Raw genomic sequence first — 16,338 nt, forward strand, 5'->3', positions numbered from 1 at the left:
TAATGGGGTTTGATGAACATAAAGCTGAGTGATAGAGCTCTTCGTATTACGAAGATATTCTCAGCAGAGCGCACTGATGTGTTTTTGCACTGTTATTATAAGCAGTGTTGAATAATGAGGATATATTCCTTCCGGTTTGTTCTCAGATCATTAAAATGAATAAGAAATACATAAATTAAAGAACATGCCTGAGTTATACTGCATTGTTTTTGTTAAGCTATTTTATATTAAAATAAAATAAAATAAAATAAAATTTTGTTGTGACAGCTCTGAGGACAGCCAAGTTTGGAGTTTTTTGTTCTTATTTGTAAGAATGAATGTAATTCCTTTCCATTCTCTTCCAACTTCCTCAAATTAAATAGTGAGAAAACTGAATTTCTTTTAATTTGTACTAAATCAACTTTATCTAAAATAAATAGCTTCTCCCTCTCTACTGACAATTCCATTGTTTCCCCTTCTACTCAGGTTTGGGTGTTTGGGTGTCCTCCTGGACAGTTCACTCTCATTTCAATCACATATTAATAACATTACCCGGTGGTATAAAATTTCATTTCAATCACATATTAATAACATTACCCGGTGGTATAAAATTTCATTTCAATCACATATTAATAACATTACCCGGTGGTATAAAATTTCATTTCAATCACATATTAATAACATTACCGCTATTCTTGTTCACGATCTTGTTACCTCACGTATTGACTATTGTAACTCCCTTCTTTTTGGTCTCTCTCATAAATCTCTTCTTAAACTTCAACTGGTTCAAAACTCAGCAGTTCGTATCATCACTAAAACTCCTTCATTTCACCACATCATTCCAGTTTTGCAGCAGCTTCACTGGCTTCCGGTCAAGCTTCGCATAGACTTTAATATTCTTCTCCTCACTTTTAAAGCTATTCACAATCTTGCTCCTTCTTACTTGTCTGATCTTCTCCATATTCATGTTCCCTCTCGTTCTCTTAGATCTGCCTCTTCTCTTCATCTTTCTGTGCCCTCTGCTCGTCTCGCCACCATGGGGCAGAGGGCTTTCTGTTGCTCTGCTCCCTGGCTCTGGAACCCTTTACCTCCAGACATCCGTAACCTTGACTCTCTCTTGACTATCTTTAAATCTAGACTCAAGTCTCACCTGTTTAAGCTTGCTTACTCTCTCTAAATCTTACTTGCCCTCTCACACAGTCACAGTCTTCTGTATTATGTTTTTTTTTTGTTATTGTTGCTTGTTTTTTGTCGTATTGTTTCTATGTGCTTTGTTTTGTAACTCACTGTTCGGTGTCCTTGGGTGTTGAGAAAGGCGCCTATAAATAAAATGTATTATTAATTATTTCATCTAAAGGTGAGACGGATGACAGAAAAATAAAACATTAAAATTAAAATTGAAACTAGAGACAGTACTGTACAATTTTCTGTTGCAAAACACCAGTGTAGTGGGTTCAAGTCTCACCTCAGACGCAAGTGTGGTGTTTTTATACAGGGATTTATACAGGGGTCTTTATATAGGGGTATACATTTAAATCACACTGGATGTATGAAAACTAATTGTGTTGATGTTACTCAGTTCACATGGCACCAATGTAAACAATTCGAATGAAGTAAATTCTACTATCCCAGTGTAACAGCTACAAATCGCGTTTGATAGTAATATATCCGTGTCGTATCGTTGAGTCGAAGACTGATGTAAACACAGTTATTGATAAAACACTGCCAAACCAATTCAAAATGGCTTTCATTAAGTATGATGCACAGAACAGGAAACGGTTATAAGATTACCAAACACCCATTTAAGGGCAGAATGTGAAAATTACAAGAGCACAGATCAGGGCAAAGTCGAAACCGGAATATCAGTAAACTCAAAGCATGGCAAGTTCAGGTACATTAAATAAATGGTGCACTGAGTGTTACTTTAAAACGTGGATGTGAACTGAGAATCCTTTAACACCGTGTTGCTGTGATGATGTATTTACTTTTTTAACCTTGACCTTGCTATCTTCCTACAGAATTCAAGTTGTCTGGGCAGACAGTTTAAGAAACACAAACCCCAGCTAGCTAACTGTGCTTTTTCCTCACACACTGAATATCACGCTTTGATCAAGCTGTTCTACAGCTCCACAATCCTAATCAGTTCATTTTATAATGGGATACAGGCTGTCAGAATGTTCACAATCCTCCAAATGCTAGAGCTTTACTTGTGCCGAGACATATTTTAGTTCAAGGAAGTTTACCATGTGAAGAGTTTTCACACATGCATTATAGATGAAGTGGATAGAGTTTAAGGATGAAAAACTCTCGAGTGTTTCTTTAACCACGTTACCCTGTACTTTATAACGTCTACCGTGACAACACCCGACTACATCAGACTCTGTGTTCTATAAGCTGTCTGTCTGAGTAGTTCATTATTCAGATCGAGTTTCTGCAAAAGTTTTCACAACTGCACTGTGTCCTTTTTCTCTTTCAGTACTTCATCTACAGCTGTATCCTGGGACTCGTCTCCTGTTCTGTGTTCCTGAGGATCAATTACGAGCTGAAGATGGTGATCATGTTGGCTGCTGTAGTGGCCTACAATATCATCATACTCCAGACTCATGCTGCAGTGCTGGACCAGTACAGCACGGCCCTCTATAAGACCCAGCCGTTAGAGAGGTAGCACACACACACACACACACAAGAGCACAGAGGTGAGACGGAAAATTGGCAGGGCAATTTACCGAGGTAGCAACAGAAAAAAAAAAACCCAGCAGCTTCAGTAAGTCTCAGGATTATGAGCGACAGATGTTGAGATAGCAGGCTTAGAGTGTAGATTGCATTGAATTGATTTGTTTTCAGATGACTGACAGCAGAGCTTTTTGGGTTCTGCACAGGTCATTTAAACTGCTTTACGTTAAGCCAGACCACATGTGAAAATCTTTTACTCCGTTCGATTTCCTTCTGTCAGTTTGTCTTCATTTGTTTTCTACCTTACTTTTTTTTACTGTTCAGACCTCAGGCAGCTGATCAGTGATGCAGGTACACGTCTGTACTCCAAAACTTTCAGCATGATATAAATACAGTCAGAGCAAAAACTGAGAAAAGTGTCAAATGCAGCAGTAAACAATCCACAAACTGTCCCCAGACTTTCAAAAGTGATTGCATTGTTTAAAACTAACCAAAATGTCCAGAACAAAGCTTTGCACTATTTTTGTTAGATTGGCAGGAGGTGGTAGTATTTTGGAGCCACCAAGTTTCCAAATTTATAAACTAAAAGAAAGCCTTTTTACTGCTGGAACCTTGTCCCAAATGAGACCAAAACAGAGCTATTGGACAAAAAATACTGAAGGTGGTTTGGAGCTGTTAAACATGATCAAGGATCTGCGATCATGTCGGACTATTTTACCTCAAAGCCTCAGGAAGTTTGATAAGATACACAGCACCATGGGCTCCACATAACAAGGGATTTTACAGCAAATCTACCAAGAAGCTGCAACTGGCTCAAGGTTGGAAATTACCCGCAAATATACACAATAATGACGACAGCATCAGGGTTCTGACATGGTCATCTCAGCTGCCTAAAGTAAAACCATTTAAAAAAAAACCTGTGGGATGAATTTACACTGCACTCTCAGAAAGAAAGCTACAAAACTGTACCTTTTAAGGTACAAGTGGCCATCACTGGGGTGGTACCCTAAAGGGTGTGTGTGTGTGTCAGTGTGTCAGGAAAAAGGGTACCGCAGAGGTACAATTTTGTTCCTAGGGGAACAAAAAATATAATGGTACCTTTTAAGGACCTTAGGGTACAATTATGTTCCCAAAACGAGTTATAAAGCTATGACAAGTGGTACAAAATTGTACCCTTCAGGGTACCACCCCAGCGACAGCCACTCAGTTTTGTAGCTTTCTTTCTGAGAGTGTAGGAGATTTTGTTTAGAGCAGTCTCAAATTCCTCTCTGTTGTATTTTCCAATCTAATCATGTGTTACAGGAGAAGCCTCCTGTGATAATGTTGGCAAAAGTTTACCTCAAGTACTAAACGTGGGTGTGCCAATAATTGTGACACGTTCAGTTTTGTTTGTAATTGGTGTTAATTTCTTAAAGAAATAAAATATGAGAGAATTAGATTTCTGTGTGAGTTTAGGACGATATATTTATACAAGCATTGCTAAGGGTGCCAATACTTCTAGAACTGACTGATAAATACCTTGGAACTGAAGCTGAGTTTTGCTTTTTGGTGTTTGTTTGTTTTTTTTTTACATTAACCTTACAGTCACTGTGCCTTTTTCTGGAAGTACTTTGTTTCAGCAGGTTCACTGAGGAGAAAGATGTTGTCACCGAGTGCATTCTCTCTTACCTCTTTCATTCTGCCTTTCTTCTGCACTCTCTTTCCAGATGACTCAGAGACGCCTGACAGCATCCGGCAAAAGGCCTATGTAGATTTGTGTCTCTGATATTTCACTGCTGACCAGGGCACTTATAAACCCGCATCCATCAAACCCACCCAAGGCGCTGTTGAAAAGATCTAGCTCCTTATTCAACCTGCTGGAACAAAAGATCACCATTTTTTTTTTTCCTCTCACTGCTATTTTTTTTCTCTGTTCTTGTTTTTGCCAGACCTGGTGTTCTGAAAGACTTGAAGACAATGGGTTCTGTCTCGCTTTTCATCTTCTTCGTCACACTGCTTGTTCTGGCGAGACAGGTGGGTCGCCATTTTAACACTGTTGTGTACTAATGAAGACGTCGTTCCGCAAAACCCTTTAACTAAATGTCCAGTAGTAGATTTGGATTATTTTTTCCACAATTTCAGGAATGCCATGGAAACAGTCTCATGGATATGTTAATTGTGATAGCAGAGTCATAGCAGATTCAACATTCATTCATTCTTCTGAATCTAGTCACAGTAGTCATCACAATTATTCCATTATTGCACAAAGCCAAACAATATAAGGGGCACATAATGTCATGACATTAAGAGAGGAGTGCCAATATTTAAAAAAAAAAAAAAAAAAAGGGCAGGAACAGACTTCTGGTGCAGAACCAGCAGAACCCAACCACCAATTACAGCACTGACCTTTAAAGTCTAGGTCTTATGTAGTTTGTTCGCAACGATGCCCTGATATACCAGGAAAGGTCACCATTGTACTGTATAGAATTAATGGGTGTGTATTGAGTTGTCTCTATTTTTCTTGTAACAGAATGAATATTACTGTAGGTTAGACTTCCTGTGGAGGAACAAGTTCAAGCGGGAGTGTGAGGAAATCGAGACCATGGAGAACTTGAACCGTGTGCTGCTGGAGAACGTTCTTCCGGCTCACGTCGCCGAGCATTTCCTGGCTCGAAGCTGGAAGAATGAGGTAAATAAGATCATTACAGGAAATAACACCATTCATTCTTTCAAGATCCCGAACATACTGTACATCTGCTCTGCCCCTATTGTATATGATATCTAAAGCATTAAGAAAGCAGAATATAATTACATCAATAAAATAAAAACAGTGCAGTTCATCATAAGTGTAGAGACACTGACTAAGCGCCCTGATTATGTATCACTCAAAGAAAATGCATTTGGCATGATTGCTAATTCATAAAATAATCGCCATCCTGCCCCATCCCTCCTCCTCACGTTTGCTAATGGTACCTGACCTCTCTCTTTTATTTATTTTTTTCTCCAGGATCTCTACCACCAGTCGTACGATCTGGTGTGTGTCATGTTCGCCTCCATCCCAGACTTCAAGGAATTCTACACAGAGTCGGACGTGAACAAGGAGGGACTGGAGTGTCTCAGGCTGCTCAACGAGATTATAGCCGATTTTGATGAGGTACAGGATGCTGTTGACACGCTCACCGTAGATCTCACTGCTGTCGCTTTCGGTTTCAATTACGCTCTGAAACGCTGCATGAGGAATGAACGCGCTGGAGGTCGAGCTGCCATCAGTGATCTCTCAAACCACAAGCTGGTATTTATGTGGAAAAGAAAAAGTGGAACATTTTTGTAGAAACAAAAAAATACCTTGTACTTAAACTTATGTTGAAGTAATGATAGAGCGAATTATATTACAGCTATTAATAAAGATAAGTGAAACAAGAAAATGTGTTTTTAAATGATATGTAAATTGGGAAATGGTCTAAAAATGGAAAAATGCCAAACTCTTTATCACTCTAATTAAACAACAAATTTATGTTTTACATTAAACATTAGCAGTGTTTTATGTGGGGTTTTTTTATGTACAGACTTAACGGCTTTACCCTACAAGCGTCGACTCATTTAGAGTCTAATTAGGATCTGAGAGCGAGCAGTTAATAACTTCCACGAAGATTTAGCTTTCCTTATTTAATTGCTCTTTTGTATCATTTAGCTTAGTGGCTATAATAGTGATTAAACTATAATAAAACATGACATTTTGACTGACAGTGTCTATGCACCGTGCATGTTTTTATAATAATAATTTCCCCTTTTGTTAATGTCATGGAATTATGTCCCCTTTCTCGCATACAGATTTCAGCCAATTATGGTGTATTCATGTATTTGCAATCTTTTACACATGGAGTATATTTACAGTTTATAATCATTATGAATGTTCCGAAAAGCATTATGTATGTCCCTATAATTTTCACTCTGATTCTCTCTCATTGCCAGTTACTGTCCAAACCCAAATTCAGTGGAGTGGAGAAGATAAAGACGATCGGAAGCACCTACATGGCTGCTACTGGACTAAACATTCCTCCTGGTCAGGATTATGCACAGGTGAGCTTTTATTACTAAAACCATTTCTTTAGTCCTCTGTTTTCATGGTTTTGTTGCCGCTGTCCTTGGTGCTGAACTTTCTGATTCGGTTTGCTTCAAGACCTCAAGCATGGGAAACATCAGGAATTAATTTTTGACATGATCATATCGAGATCCATTTTTAAAAGATTTGTACATTCTCCTAAATATGAAAGGACGGCTTGTATCTTTAATACTGAATTTGAATCTCATTCTGTTTTTTAAGGACCATGACCGGCAGTACATGCACATCGGCACATTGGTTGAGTTTGCCTTCGCTCTGGTGGGGAAACTTGATGTTATTAATAAACATTCCTTCAATGACTTCAGGCTGCGTGTGGGTAAGGAAGATGAATGTCCAAGCAGGATCACGGATGGGTTATACAATAGATCGGTTGAGTTTTTGCAACCTGAAGGTGTGGATCAATTTTCTATAACAGCACAGCTCTGGTAGTTACAACTGTAATTTAAACTAACGCTGTCTCTTGCTTTAACTAATTTGTTATTGTTTTTCTAGTAACAGCTTGTTGTAGTGCAAACACTTAATCAAAGGCTAATAATAAAAATGTGTTTTTATAAACCTTGATGTCAGGAAGCTTTCTGTTAGAAGTATGTAATATTTATGGAAGGTGTCTCCAGTATCAAAAGACTAAATAATCAGCAAAGAAGCAAAGAAGACTAAATAATCAGTCACGGCGCCATGGATTATTTTCCTATAATAGCACTTGCTCTCATGTTTTATTTTCTTTGTGTTCTAATTTGCTCTTGCCTCAACAATAAGACGTTCAATACACTATACGATTGAAAGTACATGAACACTTGGCCATAACACTCACAATTTCTTGTTAAACATCCCGTTCCAGATTTATTCACCTTCACTGGAATAATAAGCTCCACTCCACTGGAAAGGATAATCCACTAGATGTTGGAGTGTGACTGTGGGGATTTGTGATCATTCAAATACAAGAGCATTAGTGAGATCAGACACAAGAGTAAGGAGGTCTGGGGTTCAGTCATTGTTCCAGTTCATCCCAAAGGTGTTCAGTGGGGTTAAGGTCAGAGTCAGGACACTCTAGTTCTTCCACTCCAACCTTAATGTACCATGTCTTCATGAAGTTCAGGGGCTTTGTGTACAGGGGCATTGTCATGCTGGAACAGTGTCTGAGACTCTTAGTTCCAGTGAAGGGAAACTGTAATGTTACAGCATACAGAGACATTCCAGACAAAACTCTGTGGCACCAGTTTGATAAAGAACCTTACATGGCAGTGATGGTCAGGTTTCCTGAGATTTTTGGTCATATGAGCTTCTGTAAATGATGTCTGTTCAGCCATCAGCTTTCTGGGCTCAAACCCTCTCAGGATGCAGGATGGGTAATCAGACTTAATGCAAGTCTCTCCTTACTAGTAATAGCACTGTAGTCCACTGGCACAAAGCATCATCAAAGCTCAGAACAGAGCTGTAAGCCCTTTATGTCCTTTTGTTCTGTTCCAGTCAAAATAACCCATCGAAAGTTTTTTACTGGGAGTAGAGTACGTACGCATGACTATACTAAAATGAAACTTTGTGTGCAGGGTGCAGACCCTTTAATCAACACATAACATCATTTTTACAGTGCACAGACTATATTCACATCACAGAAATGAATCTGAATAAAAATATCTGCTCTTTGCAGGTCGGAAAGCAAAAGGTGGTGATTCTAGCTGCAGCCACATTCCCTGTGTCTCTTGTTACACTCCCACCTGCACACAGCAGCAATCAGAAGCACCGCAGAGCAGTGGAAGGTTTTTCTAGATCTATTTCTAGAAACACTGTTAAATTAAGCAGAAGTGTCTTAAAGAAACCTGTATTCCATATCAGGAAACCTCTGCTACAAAGTTCTGACACTGGAAACTCCTTTAATAAACATCTCCTAGGCACAGAAAAGCAGAGCAGTGATTATATGCTTCTCTTTGTTATACAACACCTTTTTTTAATCCACTTATTATTAGACTGCGATTATGTAGACCGTCAACCTTACAAGTCCCTGTGAGCTGTTACTATAGGAACGATAAGGTATTAGAACGAGCTCAATAAGTCAAATATATTATTTATGTTACAGCTGGAACTACTCTCTCAGCTGTGCTGTTATATACAATATTAAACTTTCTGCTTCGGGTATTTCACCATGCTATGGTATACACAGATCAGGCATAACATTATGAGCAGTGAGAGGTGAAGTGAATAAGACTGATGATCTCCTCATCATGGCACCTGTTAGTGGGTGGGATATATTAGGCAGCAAGTGAACATTTTGTCCTTATAGTTGATGTTAGAAGCAGGAAAAATGGACAAGTGTAAGGATTTGAGCGAGTTTGACGAAGGACCAAATTGTGATGGCTAGACGACTGGATCAGAGCATCTCCAAAACTGCAGCTCTTGTGGGGTGTTCCCGGTCTGCAGTGGTCAGTATCTATCAAAAGTGGTCCAAGGAAGGAACAGTGGTGAACCGGCGACAGGGTCATGGGCGGCCAAGGCTCACTGATATACATGGGGAGTGAAGGCTGGCCCATGTGATCCGATCCAACAGACGAGCTACTGTTGCACAAACTGCTGAAGAAGTTAATGCTGGTTCTGATAGAAAGGTGTCAGAATACACAGTGCATGACAGTTTGTTGTGTTTTGGCAGCAAAAGGGGGACCAACACAATATTAGGCAGGTGGTCATAATGTTATGCCTGATCAGTTTAAGAACTGTATTTTCAAATTATTTAATACTCGTATTGCTGTACGACATCCATTACTGAACAGAGCTAGAAGGTTAACAAAGTCGTGTGTTTGATTCTCATCAGGAATAAACCATGGCCCCGTAATCGCAGGGGTCATCGGGGCACAAAAACCGCAGTATGATATCTGGGGGAACACGGTGAATGTGGCCAGCAGGATGGAAAGCACCGGGGTTCTGGGGAAAATCCAGGTACAATTTTGTTCTGCTCTAAATTTTCCTTCTGGTGATTTTATGTTAGCCGTCTATGTTGATCAACACTGCTCTCTAAATATAAATCACTTATTCATACAAAATGTATGAGAGTCTAATGATGTCTAAAAAAATAGCATAATTTATAGTTACATTAATACAATTTGTGTGAGTTATATTTGAATCTGTATTGAGCTTTGATTATTTTGTTATTGTTGAATTCCAGGTGACAGAGGAAACGAGTCGGATCCTGCAGACACTGGGCTACATGTGCTCATGTCGAGGGATCATCAACGTGAAAGGGAAAGGTGACCTGAAGACATTCTTTGTACATACTGAGATGAGCAGATCCTTATCACAGGGAACTGTAATGCCTTGACCATCTCATCTCTCTTTCTTTATGTTCCTCACTCTCTCTCTTTCTTTGTCTCTCTCTTTCTTACACACACACACACACACACATAAAACACAACACAAAAGGGACGTTTGTACAGCAAACTTCATCTGAACCAGTAATAACCACAGTACACAGAGCTTCATTTCTCACTACGGACTGTATGGCACCTGTGTGTGTGTGTGTGTGTATGTGTGTGTGTGTGTGTGTGTGTGTGTGTGCGTGTGTCCCGTTGTCGCCATTTTCTTATCCATTAAAGAGTTTCTATACAAACATCTCTGTGTCCATGTGAGCTTTTGCAAATAAAAAAGCTTGACAATCATGAGCACGATAAATGAAGAGCAATATTTGTATTTATATCAGCTGCAGTAATCATCACAATAAAAACATTCAGCCTTGCTATTAACATCTGCTCTTTGGGGTTTTTTGCTCAAACCGGATAGACAGAGCCGTAGCCCTCCTCTGCCGATTTGCTAATGCCGTTTTTCCTGTAAAACTCTGTGCGTATGTGAGCAACACGGGGAAAATGACGGCTCGGCTTGTACTGCGGTGGTGGCGGTCGCCGGCCATATTCGGAGGAGGAGAGCACGGCTACGGGTCTGGAGCATTCCTAGGAAAGGGTTGCAAAGAAATTTTGAGTGAGAAAAAATCATATAAATGCAAAAAAACATTCAGAGAGAGTAAAATTACAAATTAGAAATGATAAAAATGTGTTCAGCATATTTCATACAGAAATCATTAAATATGTTTTTTGTCCCAATCTGTAGGAGAGGAGTGACAGTTCCTTAACAAGGGAAAGGAAGATTTTTCTTAGTTTTCTGCAGATGTTTATTCAGTCGGCTAACAAATGAGCACCAACAGACGTTTGGCTGGAAGGAGTTGTTAAATACATTTGCATCTCAACATCAATAAGAAATGGAATAAATGAACGAATGAACAAAAGGATGGAGAGATGGATGAACAAACAAAAGAATTAATGAATGAATGGTGGTACACTATATTGCCAAAAGTTTTAGGACATCTGCCTTTACATGCACATGAATGTAATATGGAGTTGTCTTCCACCCTTTGCAGCTATAACAGCTTCAACATCTTCTGGGAAGGCTTTCCACAAGGTTTAGGAGAGTGTTTATGGGAATTTTTGACCATTCCTCTAGACACACATTTGTGAGGTCAGGCACTGATGCTGGACGAGAAGGTCTGACTTGCAGTCTCCACTCTAATTCATCCCAAAGCTGTTCTATCAGTTTGAGGTCAGGACTCCACACCTCCACACCAAACTCACTCATCCATGTCTTTATGGACCTTGCTTTGGTCACTGGTGTGCAGTCATGTTGGAACAGGAAGGGGTCATCCCCAAACTGTTCCCACAAAGTTGGGAGCATGAAAATGTCTTGGTATGAAGCTGAAGCATTAAGAGTTCCTTTCACTGGAACTAAGGGGCCGAGCCCAACCCCTGAAAAACAACACCTGAATTCAGTGATATGGAGGGGGTGTCCCAAAACTTTTGCCAATATAGTGTATGTTCAAAATGTCCAAAATGAGCATCCAATCTGAAAATCATTCACCAGTGTGACCTAGAAGAACAAGCAAGAAATATCATGATCCAGATGTGCACAGCTAACAGAGACCAGTCCCAGCTGTAATTGGACGTAGTTCTGCCAAGTTTAGACCCAAGGGGGTGAATATTTTTATGCTGTTCTGTTTAATTAACCTTCATTTGCATTACACTGTGCGTGTTGTGTATATCAGACGGTAAAGTTAAGACCATTTCAGTTCTAAAAACACTGAAAAGCTCAAGGGGGTTAAGGTTTATTTATGCAAGCCACTGTGTAAGTAGTGAGAGCAGTATTAATGTGTAAGACATAGAGTAGTCGCATCAGGGAATTGAATTAAAGTTCTCGATCCATCATGCTCAGGGATAAACCGACGTCCTGTCATGACAAGACTCTTCTTAGAAGCCTTCAAGGATTTGTAGAAAAACTGAAGTGTCTTGAACGTAATAGGTAAACCCTAAACAATAGGTTGAAAAATGTGATCTAAAAAAAGGACACTTTTACTATGGGACAAGGACAAGCTGATACAATTGGGAGAAGAAAGAAGCAGCTGCCGCGAGGATGATCTACAGTGGGCTTCTGTGGAGAATGATGGACATGTCCTGCAGGAATGGAGTTATTACTCATCTGCTGGACTGTGATGTGATTTCAGTCTGATTAAAGCGCACCTTAAAGTAAAAGTCCCCTCTGAAACACACTAAATGTGTCGATATGGAAATATCTGTGACATGTTTTGTGGTTCTGGTGCTAAGTTGTAGGATGGTGGTGGAGGATTTCTTATTTATTTTGTATTAAGTTAGTAGTGAGGGACACTGTTATCACGAATGTGGTTAGTTTATAAAAGCAGAGAGGCAGAGAGTCGTCTCATCATGTTCAGGATCTATGAGATGAGTGTGACTGTGTTGGCAGAGGAATTAACATGAAATTAATCAACTGTAATCAATTAACTTCCTGTCTCTCTTTCATGTGCGCTTTCTATCTTTGTCTCTCTCAGTGAGTCTGTGTATTTCAGGGTGCTCCTCTCTCTCTCTCTCTCTCTCTCTCTGTCTGACTGCTCCTCTATCTGAGTGTGTGTGTGTGTTTGTGTGGCTGACTGCCTCTCTTATCTCTGTGTATGTGTGTGTGTGTGTGTGCATCTGTCTGTCTCTCTCTTTGTGTCTGCCTCACCCTGTTCCTCTGACAATTTTCTGTCTGTCTGTCTGTCTGTCTCTCTGTCTGACTGCTCCTTTATCTGAGTTGGGTGCATGTGTTTGTGTGTGTGTGTGTTTGCATCTGTCTGTCTCTCTCTTTGTGTCTCTGTCTCACTCTGTTCCTCTGACAGTTTTATGTGTCTCTCTCTCTCTCTCTCTCTCTCTCTCTCTCTGTGTGTGTTTGCATTGGTCAGTCTTTGTCTCTTTGTGTCTGGGTCCCTCTTTGTTTCACTGTCTGAGTTTTATATGTCTGCCTGTTTGTCTGTCTGTCAGTCTCTCTCACTCCGTGTGTGTGTGTGTGTGTGTGGGTGTGTGTGCGTGGGTGTGTGTGTGTGTGTGCACGTTTGCATCTGTCAGTCTTTCTCCTTCTCTTTGTGTCTGTGTCTCACTCTGTTTCACTGTCTGAGTTTTATGTGTCTGTCTGCCTCTGTCTGTCTGCCTGTCTCTCTTTCTCTCTGTCTTTCTCTCTCTCTCTTTCTAACGATTGCATATTGCATGTTTGCACCTGTCTCTCTTTTTGTGTCTCTGTCTCACTCTGTGACTGAGTTTTATCTCTCTCTCTCTCTTTCTCTCTCTCTCTCTCTCTCTCTCTCTTCCTAAAGATTGCATATTATAACCCATTAAACCAGAATAGCCTGCATTTGAATGGACCTTTATTATCATTATTATTATTATTATTATAGGTGCTCTGAATCATTTTCTGAATCATCAGAGTGCAGTGCATCTTGGGACATCAGGAGTTTCACCAGATGTAATGAAGTTATTCATAAAATGGTGAATTAGATATTCAGTAGAAGTGTGGCTAGAAACTTTCACTGTATGATGTGAAAAGTTATGGAGGAATGACCGTCCCGGTGAGGGATGAAGAAGAGGATGAGAGTTTAGTCCAGGTTTAGTGTTGAATGTGTGTGAGGTCAGTGAGCTCACCTCTGTGTGGATGGTCAGTCCTCTGCCCTTGGCATGCTCTCGGTCATCACGGTGTAACTTCATATCATATCCCTCAGCTCGCTGATATACACAGTCGTACAAATGCTTCTCTGGTGCCTTTATTATGAGAGAAATAAACAAATGACCATGTGCTAAGGTCTAAGGACCTAGAATGTTCGAGACACCTGCTACCTTAGGGTTCGAGTTGAAATAGCTTCTCTCTTTCGGTTCATTGCGTCTTGGCGGTATAAAGCTGAATACAGACAGTGTAGAAAGTGGTTTCGACTCGGTGTGAATGAATCCGTCCATCTTTTCCTCTGTTAAGGAAGTAAGAGTTGCAACGAGGTTACTTTTGGTTGCTTGGAGACGACGAGAGTTTGTCTTGCGCATGCGTTGTAGAGTGTGCGCGCTCCAAATACACATATATCGGAGATCGTTTGCTACACGTAGGGTTTAGGGTTAGAAAAGTAGACAAAAGAAATAGTTGACTAAATTTATGTATGTCACTTTCTGAATTTATAAAAGTTTCTGAAGAGGATACGCGCCCAAAAGTGTAATTAAAATCCCTCTTACAGCAATAAAAAATCAGCTGGATTTGTTGTGGTTTAGTTTCTGCCCCCGATTCAATCCATCAAAAGAGGAGTCAAGATCTTTATAAATAGCCCTTTTTTCATGCAATAACTGTGATGATTAATGAAAGCGTTTGAAGAGACAAACACACAACCTATCCTTTTGTTGTTGTTGGTTTTGACATTTCTGAGAAGTGCTCTTATGGAGTGCTTACTTCCCAGTGCCACTTTATAGCATTATTTTACAAGCGCGCGCGCTCCTCTCTCTCTCTCTCTCTGTGTGTGTGTGTGTGTGTGTGTGTGTGTGTGTGTAGGCAGGCTGGAGGGCTTGGGATGAGAAAGGTAGAAAATGGTTTTGGCAAGTACACTCAAATGTACAAGAACATTTTTTGGTAAGATTTGTGTTTACGTAATAGGACAGAGTGAGAGAAAGAGAGAGAGTTCAAGATGTTGACTTGTTGCTGGACAAAAAAGTCCGATCCATGGAGGCCCCACCTCACAACTTATAGGATGTAAAGGATCTGCTGCTAACATCTTGGTGCCAGATACCACAACACACCTTCAGAGGTCTTGTGGAGTCCACACTGCCATGGATCAGAGCATAACATTATGATTAGTGAGAGGTGAAGTGAATAAGACTGATGATCTCCTCATCATGGCACCTGTTAGTGGGTGGGATATATTAGGCAGCAAGTGAACATTTTGTCCTCAAAGTTGATGTGTTAGAAGCAGGAAAAATGGACAAGCGTAAGGATTTGAGCGAGTTTGACGAAGGACCAAATTGTGATGGCTAGACGACTGGATCAGAGCATCTCCAAAACTGCAGCTCTTGTGGGGTGTTCCCGGTCTGCAGTGGTCAGTATCTATTAAAAGTGGTCCAAGGAAGGAACAGTGGTGAACCGGCGACAGGGTCATGGGCAGCCAAGGCTCATTGATGCACGTGGGGAGTGAAGGCTGACCCATGTGATCCGATCCAACAGACGAGCTACTGTTGCTCAAACTGCTGAAGAAGTTAATGCTGGTTCTGATAGAAAAGTGTCAGAATACACAGTGCATGATGGGTCAGGGCTGTTTTGGCAGCAACACAATATTAGGCAGGTGATCATAATGTTATGCCTGATCAGTGTATTCTGACTAATCAGTATCGAGAATCCAGCACCACTGTAGAATAAATAATTTTACAGAACATGCAGTTTCCAAGCTCAAACACTTCTGCAACTTATATGTAAAAAAAAAAAAAGAAAGAAAATCTGCTTCCTCACTCAAAGGATGACATAAATGGACCGTTTTGTCATCCTGCAGCTTCAAACTTTATTTATTTCTCTGTAACCCTGACTTGAATACACAAATTTCATGGCTGGTATAGCTCCATAGTAGAATCTTCACGTGAGGAAGGAGTTCAAGCAGAAGTATTGGATACTGAATTGCATAATCTTTATTAAGGTAAGTCAGAATATTGTGAGTTAAAATCCTAGGACTGGCACAGAGCCACTTTTTCTCCTTTAAACCCAACACTTAGCTCGAGATAAAAGTGAGAAATGAAAAATAATAATAATGTAAGGTATTAATAAAAGTACTATAGCATTACCTAGTGTACAGCTCCTCATGGTCCTCAGGTTTCCTCTTTCCTCCTGACAAAATGATGCAGGTAGATGAACTGACTATGAGAAACTGTTCCTAGGTGTGAATGTGTGTGTTCATGTTGCCCTGCGATTGACTGTCATCTCTTTCGGTCTGTATTCCCACCTCACCAGCAGTGAATTAAAATACCTGGATTACCACTGAACCACCTCTGAGCCCTTCCCCCTCAACTGCTAAAACGAATGCTGCCTTGTAAATTGCTCTGATTACACTGTAATTATGTATGATCTTTGTAAGAAAATGAAAACAATATGTTAGCACTGCAAACTCACCTAAGTCTAATTACTTAATTATATTCTCATTCTGCAACTGCAGCACAATAACCCGCATTCACGTCTCCGGCTCTCTCTTCAAGTCTAAACAGGTTCCCCCAAATTTA

At 40.2% G+C, this 16,338-nt stretch overlaps 2 protein-coding genes across 3 annotated transcripts in view; one reads left to right on the plus strand and one right to left on the minus strand.

Annotated features, from left to right (window-relative positions):
- adcy2b (adenylate cyclase 2b (brain)) overlaps window positions 1-10,482 on the plus strand; it is a 67,580-nt gene extending 57,098 nt beyond the window's left edge. For both annotated transcript variants that reach the window (XM_058404533.1, XM_058404532.1), the window contains 8 exons: window positions 2,456-2,640; window positions 4,581-4,665; window positions 5,162-5,320; window positions 5,639-5,785; window positions 6,604-6,711; window positions 6,956-7,070; window positions 9,558-9,682; window positions 9,909-10,482. In XM_058404533.1, the coding sequence (XP_058260516.1) occupies window positions 2,456-2,640; window positions 4,581-4,665; window positions 5,162-5,320; window positions 5,639-5,785; window positions 6,604-6,711; window positions 6,956-7,070; window positions 9,558-9,682; window positions 9,909-10,061 (1,077 nt within the window). In that variant the 3' untranslated portion in view covers window positions 10,062-10,482. The remainder of the gene's footprint in view (window positions 1-2,455; window positions 2,641-4,580; window positions 4,666-5,161; window positions 5,321-5,638; window positions 5,786-6,603; window positions 6,712-6,955; window positions 7,071-9,557; window positions 9,683-9,908) is intronic.
- cfap90 (cilia and flagella associated protein 90) lies at window positions 10,412-16,055 on the minus strand. Its single transcript, XM_058404541.1, has 4 exons — window positions 15,907-16,055; window positions 13,942-14,066; window positions 13,750-13,866; window positions 10,412-10,686 (listed from the first exon to the last, which is right to left on the minus strand). Exons 1-4 carry the CDS (start codon window positions 15,923-15,925, stop codon window positions 10,507-10,509), a joined length of 441 nt encoding a protein of 146 aa, XP_058260524.1. The 5' UTR covers window positions 15,926-16,055; the 3' UTR covers window positions 10,412-10,506.
- Between the last annotated feature and the right edge of the window lie 283 nt (window positions 16,056-16,338).

Source organism: Hemibagrus wyckioides, linkage group LG12 (genome assembly GCF_019097595.1).
Source record: "Hemibagrus wyckioides isolate EC202008001 linkage group LG12, SWU_Hwy_1.0, whole genome shotgun sequence".
In the NCBI taxonomy this organism is placed as follows: Eukaryota; Metazoa; Chordata; class Actinopteri; order Siluriformes; family Bagridae; genus Hemibagrus; species Hemibagrus wyckioides.

What these genes read in the sequence shown, in the direction of transcription:
- cfap90 (XM_058404541.1), bottom strand. An exon ending in ATTTCAACTCGAACCCTAAG is followed by an intron (nt 13,867 to 13,941) that starts GTAGCAGGTGTC and finishes CTCATAATAAAG; the next exon opens with GCACCAGAGAAGCATTTGTA. An exon ending in GACTGACCATCCACACAGAG is followed by an intron (nt 10,687 to 13,749) that starts GTGAGCTCACTG and finishes ACCCTTTCCTAG; the next exon opens with GAATGCTCCAGACCCGTAGC.